The sequence below is a fragment of the Dendrobates tinctorius genome, unplaced genomic scaffold, assembly GCF_039654945.1.
Source record: "Dendrobates tinctorius isolate UK_male_01 unplaced genomic scaffold, ASM3965494v1 ptg000151l, whole genome shotgun sequence".
Classification (NCBI taxonomy): domain Eukaryota; kingdom Metazoa; phylum Chordata; class Amphibia; order Anura; family Dendrobatidae; genus Dendrobates; species Dendrobates tinctorius.
In genome coordinates this window covers 23,509,920-23,518,292 of record NW_027361818.1, presented here as the reverse complement: position 1 = coordinate 23,518,292, position 8,373 = coordinate 23,509,920, and the positions used below count along the sequence as shown (strand labels likewise).

The window sequence follows — 8,373 nt, the reverse complement described above, 5'->3', positions numbered from 1 at the left end:
GCTGCGAAAAATAAACCAAAGCAAATCTGCACGGAATTTTCTGCAGCATGTGCACAGCAGATTTGGTTTTGCATAGGGTTACATGGTACTGTACACCAAATGGAAAACTGCTGGTGATCCGCACGGCCAAATCCGCTGCGCGTGCACAGACCCTTAGTCACCATATTGAGAAATGTTTCTCATCAAGTCTCTACAATTAGTCATATTCCTTAATATTAAACAGATGATATGTCTTCATGGATTGATCAACTGTGGATTGAATTAAAGTACAATTTCCGCAAATTCAAAGGCTGCTTTACAATTCAATTACAAGGAAACAAAAAGAAAAATAACTTCCAGCCCAGTCACACAGGCTTCCCCATAATGCCTTGTGGCTATAACATTACATAGTGTTACGCTGGTTTCACATTTGCGTATGAAGGAGCTGCAGAGGGATGCGGACTGTGAAGCTCCGCCCACTGCCACACCTTCTCTGGTTACCTCCACCTATGTCCGCATGTGACCTGCGTATCTTTAGCATTGGGTATGCAGGCCGTGCGGATGCATGCTGATGCCTCCACATGCGTCGTTCTGATGATGCAGTGACCCGCATCGAACGCAACAAGTTGGAATTTTGATGTAGCCACCACATCGTCAAAACGATGCATGCAGAGGCATCTGCATACATCCGCACGGCCTGTGCACTCAATGCTAAAGATAGGGTATGCAGGCCACTTCCGGATGTAGGCAGAGCTGACTGGAGGAGGTGCGGCAGTGGCCGGAGCTTAACTGAGGAAGTCCGCATCCCTCTGCAGCTCCTCCTTACGCAAATATGAAACCAGCCTAAGACAGGCAATCAAGGAGGATTATCACAGCCAGTATTAAAGGTGTTTGCCAACCAAGCAGCACCAATTTAGGATTTCACAGTTTACATTTCAGAGAGCTCAGTTTATTACATTTAGTGATAGAAAAATGACTAAATCTGATGATGGTATACTGATGCATCGCTGCAGCACATGGAAAATGACAGTGGTAGTCTAAGTTTGTGAATAATTAAACGATGCAATGATAGGGAAGTGCTGGACCTGCATAGTCAGTGTGACTGAGAATTGCCTGATCTGTGTTATACTGCAGTATCTGAACCTTAAGAGCAGCATTTTCTTACTCCTTTCATACTGAAAACAAGGAGAAACAATTTAATACCCCTCTCCCTGATTTTGATACTAAGGAAAAATCCTGAAACCAATACTTGTGTGTGAGAGAAAGTGTGGCAGCTTAACTATAGATGAAACCCCGTAATAGTAACCTTGTCACTGCCTTTGTCACTCACTCTGCAGTAAACTACAATGTAGCCCTGTAATACTCAGGATCTATGGTGGGATCAGAGGAACAAACAATGAAATATTTTAGCAAAATGAAACCACTTTGTGTTATGTGGATGCCCCTTTACCCATCTACTCACATAAACAGTATCTCAATTTAGTTTAATTTTCTCAAATTCAGAGTGTTCCTAGTCCTGCTCTGTATGATTTAACATATTTTTTTGCTCTTTCTTCAGATGAACAATCTCACTGTGGAATTTTTCCTGTTGGGATTTCAAAATGACCCACACTTAATTTATTTCTTCTTCTGCTTTTTCCTGATGCTTTACTGTGCAACAATATGTGGGAACCTCCTGATCATCACCCTGGTGTCCACCAGCAAGAACCTCCACACTCCAATGTACTTCTTCATCTCACACCTGTCCATCAGTGACATCATGCTGACCACAGATATTGTCCCCAACATGTTTCACATCCTACTGAAAAATGGGATGTATATTACCGTTAATAGATGTATCACTCAGTTTTATTTTTTCAGTGCCTCAGGAGTATTTGAATGCTTCCTCCTCACAGTGATGTCCTATGACAGATATGTGGCCATTTGTAAGCCCCTCCATTACATGTCTACCATGACAAGTGACCACTGCGTGGTATTGGCCGCCATGTGTTGGGTGTTGAGTCTTTCTATTGCGCTGATGGACTGTATAACAATATCGATGCTGACATTTTGTGGACCAAATATCATTGACCATTTTTTCTGTGATCTTTCCCCTTTACTAGAAAGAGCCTGCTCTAGCACTTACGCTATTGAGTTGGAGGTCTTCATAATGTGTTTCCTGATCCTCTTCATCCCTCTCACAGTGATTATAATATCTTATATTAATATAATTATCACTATCTTACAGTTCCAGTCCAATATCAGTAGACAGAAAGCCTTCTCCACCTGTAGCTCCCACCTCATCGTAGTCTCCTTCTTCTACTTCACGCTTTTAAGTGTTTATCTGTTTCCTAAAGGAGAAGAGACCTTGAATTTTAGTAAATTCCTATCACTGCTGTATACAGTATTCACTCCATTGATCAACCCCATTATCTACAGTCTGAGAAATAAGGACATCAAAAAATCTCTACAGGAAATGATAAAGAAATGTGCAAGTTTAGCAACAGTATAATGTTCTCTAGAAACTTTACATGGTTGGAAAAAAAATTCTGGATTTTTTATTAGATTTTTTTTCTCATTTATTATAAAGCACGCTTTTAGGGAAAAATTTGTCTATAAAGTAGCAATTTAAGGCAGGAACCACCTAGGTCCTTGGTTATGGCAAAAAAGGAGGAGCAGGAAAAGCAGCAACAAGTACATAAGGAGAGAGAGAGACTGAGTTATAACATACACAGAAAGTGAGTGAGAATGTCAGCTAGTGTGAAATAGATGACTAAGACTACATTCTCACAATGAAATTTGGTGCATATTTTCAAAAAATGCAAGAAACGCATCTTGCTTAATGGGTTCAGAAATGTAGGTGTAGAAAATCTGCAACATGAAAAACTCATCAACCATTCATCGTGGGAATGAAGCCTAAAATAATGACACACACCTTTAAAAGAGGAGTTGGGTGAGTGAATCAAAAGAGCGCTCAATTGCTCACTTGTGTTGGCGAATATGGCGACCTGATTTCTGGAATATGTTTAGTTGACACATGTATTGGATAGCCATGCTTATAGAACCTCACTATAAACTGAATTTTACCATTTATTAGTGATGAACGAACGTGCTCACCACTACTCGTTACTCGCCGTAAGGGCATGACCAAGTACTCATAGTAACTGTCTCGGGTGTTAAAGGTGGTCTTCCACTCGCCACCGGAACAAATATGGATCTAGTTAGAGGCCCCACGAAGATCCGTCTTGGTGAAAATTCATGCTCCTCTTAGCTGGTCAAAGAGCTCCGGGATCAGTGGCAGTGTGTACCTGTTCTTGTCCGTGATGTCGTTCAGCCCTCAGTAGTCTATGCAGGGACAAAGAAAATGCCCGCTCCTGCGAGTGAGGAGGACTTGCTAGATTTTCTAGGATATACTCCGACATAGCTTGGGTTTCAGCAGGAGATAGCGGATATATTCCACCCCTGGGTAAGGTAGAGCCAGGAAAGAGGACAATCGGACAGTCGTATGGTCGATGTGGATGCAGAGTCTCAGCCTCCTTTTGTCAAAGACATCTGCAAAAGACCAGTAAGCCGACGGCAGACCTGTAGGTGCCGAGGACAGACAGGCGGAATTCATCGGATGGACGGACAGCAGGCACTTCTTCTGACAGAATGGTCCCCAGCAGAGTATATCACCTGATCGCCATTTCAGGGTTAGCTCATGAGTCCGTAACCAAGGGAGATCAAGAAGAAACCCGTGAGACATAGTCGACAAGACATGGAAGGAGATCTTCTTTCATTGCAGGGCTCCAAAGTGCATCCCAATTTCTTCGGTAAACTGGGTGACGGTCTCCTGCAAGAGTTTACCATCAACCAAAGCTATCAGCTATCAAGAGTCTCCAGGGATCTAACAGGAATCCAATATTTTTTAACCGCCTCGAGCTTAATGAAGTCTACATAAGCCTCTTCAGAGCAACGTTTAGAGTCCAAATTCAACAAGACAGACACAATCAGGGGAGGAGAGGAATCATGTATACCTAGGGAGGCCTCTCCTACCACTCCTACGTGAAGAAGTTTCCCAGCTTCTCGTAACAGGAGCAAAGGAAATGAGAAGGACTCCCACAATAGAAACAGAGTTCATGTGCAAGCCTCTCTTTGCGACACTGTTCTGCCATCTTGAAACGGTCCATCGGCTTAGGCTCAGAAGTGGGGCCCGCAGAAGAAGGCATGGGACATGGGTGGAGAGGACTGCAAGTAGGCAGGGAGAGATGAGGAGCTCTTCTCTCTCTGGCTGTCTCATGGGTACGCTCTTGGAAATGCAGGTCAATGCGTGTCGCAAGAGAAATCAGATCCTCTAAAGGGGGTATTCCGACCTGCCAGTTAATCTTTAATCTGACCGGACAGGCCACGCCAGAAAGCCCCTATGAGGACCTCGTTTTTCCAACTGAGTTTGGAGGACAAGGTGCGAAAATGGATGGCATATTGTCCTACTGATAGAGTACCCTGATGGAAGTTAAAGAGGGACTCGGTGGTGGAAGGGAGACAACCCGGCTCGTCGAACACCTTGCAGAAGGTGTCCAAAAAGGTAGAAAGCTGAGAAGCGAGTAGGTCATCACGCTCCCAGAGGGGATTCACCCACGCTAACGCCTCCCCCTCTAAATTGGAAACTACAAAGGCTATTTTAGCGCGATTGGAGGGGTAGTGCTGCGGCAAGAGCTCAAAATGTAACTGGAATTAGTTCAAAAAACCCCTACACAACTTGGGATCTCCACTATACCGGGGTGGTTTGCATAAACGAGGCAACGAGTGGGAGGCCAAGGCTTGGGCAGAAGCGGAGGCAACAGATTGTTGGGAAAGGAGACGGTTATCTACCGACGCCATGTATTTGAGGATATGGGCCTGGGTGTCGCGTTGCTGAGTGAGCACTTGTTGGAGATTGGCCAACTGGGAAGCATTCCCAGGGTCAGAGGACTGTAAGGCCGATAAACGGAACTCCATGGATTTCAAAAAGGACATGATCCTAGTCTGATTTTCCCGTAGGAACACCAATTCCCAGCAGGGTCAATGGCCTGACTATACTGTGCCGACTCCTGAAGTGGACCCTCTGGGTCGTGGCACCAACCCACCTAGGGCGAGCTGACCTTGTGAGGACCACTCCCTATACAGGGAGTGCCAGGGCAGGCCCAAGGGGGTAAGGTGCCATGACTGCTGGAACCAGTTGGCCGGCTCACAGGAGACATGAATAAGTTTGTCTGCAGGATGCAACAAGGAGTGTGCAGAAAGCAGGAATGTGCAAAGAGTGGACACAGGGGCACACAGGGTATAGGACAGTACAGGGCGAGTGTACGATAGTATGGAGGGTACAGGACAATACAAGGCGTGTACACGGGAGTGCCCTTACTGGATCATGTAAGGTGAGTACACGGGAGCACGTATGGCGCGCACAGACAAGTACACCCGGGTGCGAGCAAAGATGGACGCATGTAAAAAAGGAGCACACCTGAGTACAGAGTTAGACAGAGTGCATGCTGGGAAGCGCGCCTGAGTGCAGGGTTAGACAGAGCATGCGCAGAGAGCACACCTGAGTGCAAGGCAAGGCAGAAGGTGTGCTAAGAAGCACAACAGGGCACAGAGCAGAGTGAAAATTGCATAAATGGAGAGGAGAGTAAAGAGAATGTAAGTATGTTGTAGTTAGAAAGAGGGAGAAGTGAGTTAGAAAGGTTAGATGGGGAACAGGGGCAGGTGAAGATGAAGTCCAAAGTGTGGCCAACTTTGGGAGTATCCATGGAAGACCATTGAGCAAGGCCGAAGGAGGAAGTGAGAGATATAATATTAGAGACAGCAGAGTGGGAAGTGGCAACTGAATGGGTATGATGAAGTCACCCTTGAAGAAAGTGGGGATGACAATGGAAAGGAAATGAAGTAGGCAGGTTGAAAAGAGGTAAAAAAAAGGGGTGTGGCTGGCTCTGGGGCCAGTAAATGACAGTCAGTTTGAGGTTCGGAGGGAAGTAGATGCGCACACAGTGCACCTAGAAAGAAGAAATAGTAAAGGAGGGTGGAGTTGGGATGTGGGTTAAAGATCAGTTATCTGACAGGTGAAAACCAGCTTCTCCTCTATGTTTGCTGCTGGGGTGAGGTGTGTGGGAAAGATGGAATCCATCACACAAAAGTGCAGCTGGATAGGCTGTATCTGAGGGGGTGAGCCAGGTTTCAGTAATGGTAAAGAAGGAAAATTTGTTAGTACTGAAAAGATCATGGATGTATAAAAGTTTGTTGCAGACAAAGCAAACGTTCCATAGAGCTCCTATTAGAAAGGTTGTAGAAATTTGTGATAGATCATCGATGGGAGGTGGAAGCTACAGTGTGGATCTAGTTAGGAGTACCAGGATTTGGAGAGATATCTCCTGCAGTGAGGAGGAGGATAGAAAGATTTAGAAGGTACAAGCAGGAGAGAGCATGGTGTGGCTGTCTGTGTTTGGAGCTAGAGGGTTGTTTGTTGAGGAACAATTCTGAGGAAGAACTGAGATCGATGGGGACAATGGAGGGAGAGTTGACTAGTTTGTTACCAGGTGTCGTGAATTAGGGGTTAGTAGAAAGTGAATGATGATATTGCTTATCCATAGAGTATTACATCTTCTTAGGTACATTTCGGTGGTATCTAATCCTCCCACAAATTGATGAAAAATGTATTAATATTATATTACTCATTCATGGAGTATTACATCTTCTTAGGTACATTTTGGTGGTATCTAACCCTATCAAAAATTGTTAAAAAACGTGCTGATATTGTATTGCTCATCCATAGAGCATTACATATTCTTGTGTACTTTCAGTAATTTATAACCCTCAAAGATAGTCGTCAATTTTTTTTCATTTTTTTATTGCTCATCTATACAGTATTATGTGTTCTTGGCTACATTGCTGCAGTATATAAAAGCTACAAAAGAGCAATGAGAATTTTTCAATTATTCAATTATACAGATTTTTGTGCTTTCTGTTACATTTTTTTTCTTATACAAATGCTGTTCATCCATACACTGTAACTTGATTTTTGTTACATTTCACTGGTTTATTAAACTCACAAAAGCCTTTCAATATGTTTTAGGGATTCAATTCGTCATCCATGTACTGTAACATGGTTCTTGTTACATTTTGCTGTTATATTGAATTTACAGAAAACCTTCCAAAAATTTTTATGAATTCAATGATTCATCCATAAATTGTAATGCAGTTATTATAACTAGAAAAGTGTGGGGGAAGACAACCTCCAGAGATGAAATCGAAAAGGAAAGTAATATTTTTATAAAAAAGAGAGAAACTTTTATTCTGTTCAATAGACCAATAGAAAAGACATGAATCCTGGTCACCACAGCCTGGGATGAACAATCAACGGGTTTCAAAGAAGAGACTTATCCCCTTCACCCCAATACCTGTTTTCACCTTACTGATCAGGCCAATTTTCACAATTCTGACCACTGTCACTTTATAAAGTCCTAACTCTGGAACGCTTCAGTGGATCCCAGTCATTCTGAGACTGTTTTTCGCAAGACATATTGTACTTTATGATAGTGGTAAAATTTCTTGGATGTGACTTGAGTTTATTTGTGAAAAAAATGGAAATTTGTGAAATTTTGAAAACTTTGCTATTTTCAAACTTTAACTTTTTATGCCCTTAAATCAGAGTGTGGTGTCACACTATATAGTTAATAAATAATATTTACCACGTGTCTACTTTACATCAACACAATTTTGGAATCTTATTTTTTTGTTAGGAAGTTATAAGGGTTAAAAGTTAAACAGCGATTTCTCATTTTTAAAACAAAATTTGCAAAACTTTTTTTAGGGATCACCTCACATTTGAAGTGACTTTGAGGAGCCAATTTGACAGAAAATACCCCAAAATGACACCATTCTAAACACTACACCCGTCAACATACTCAAACGCACATTCAAGAAGTTTATTAACCCTTCAGATGTTTCACAGGAATTTTTGAATATGGAAGGAAAAAATAAAAATTTACTTTTATTTCACAAAAATAGTCCTTTAGATCTATTTTTTCAAGGGTAACAGAATAAAATGGACAATACATTTTGTTGCGCAATTTCTGCTGAGCATGTTGATACCCCATATGTCTACTGTTTGGGCACAAGACAGGACTCGTAAGGGAAGGAGCGCCACTTCACTTTTTTTTAGCTGGCATAATTAACGGACACCATGTCATGTTTGGAGAGCCACTGATGTACCTACACAGTGGAAATCCCCAATAAGTAACCCCATTTTGGAAATGTGAACCCTTAGGGAACTTATCTAGTGTGTATTGAGCACCTTGAACCCACAGGTGCTTCACAGAAGTTTATAACGTTAAGCCATGAAAATAAAAAAATCACATTTTCCTAGATAAATCTTTTTTAGCTCCAAATTTTTAATATTCATAA

The 8,373-nt window shown here is 42.5% G+C and overlaps 1 protein-coding gene across 1 annotated transcript; it reads left to right on the top strand.

Annotated features, from left to right (window-relative positions):
- Nucleotides 1-1,058: 1,058 nt before the first annotated feature.
- On the top strand, nucleotides 1,059-2,470 carry LOC141050071 (olfactory receptor 10A7-like). The gene has a single exon (XM_073546901.1). It carries the CDS (start codon nucleotides 1,538-1,540, stop codon nucleotides 2,468-2,470), a length of 933 nt encoding a protein of 310 aa, XP_073403002.1. The 5' UTR covers nucleotides 1,059-1,537.
- Nucleotides 2,471-8,373: the final 5,903 nt, after the last annotated feature.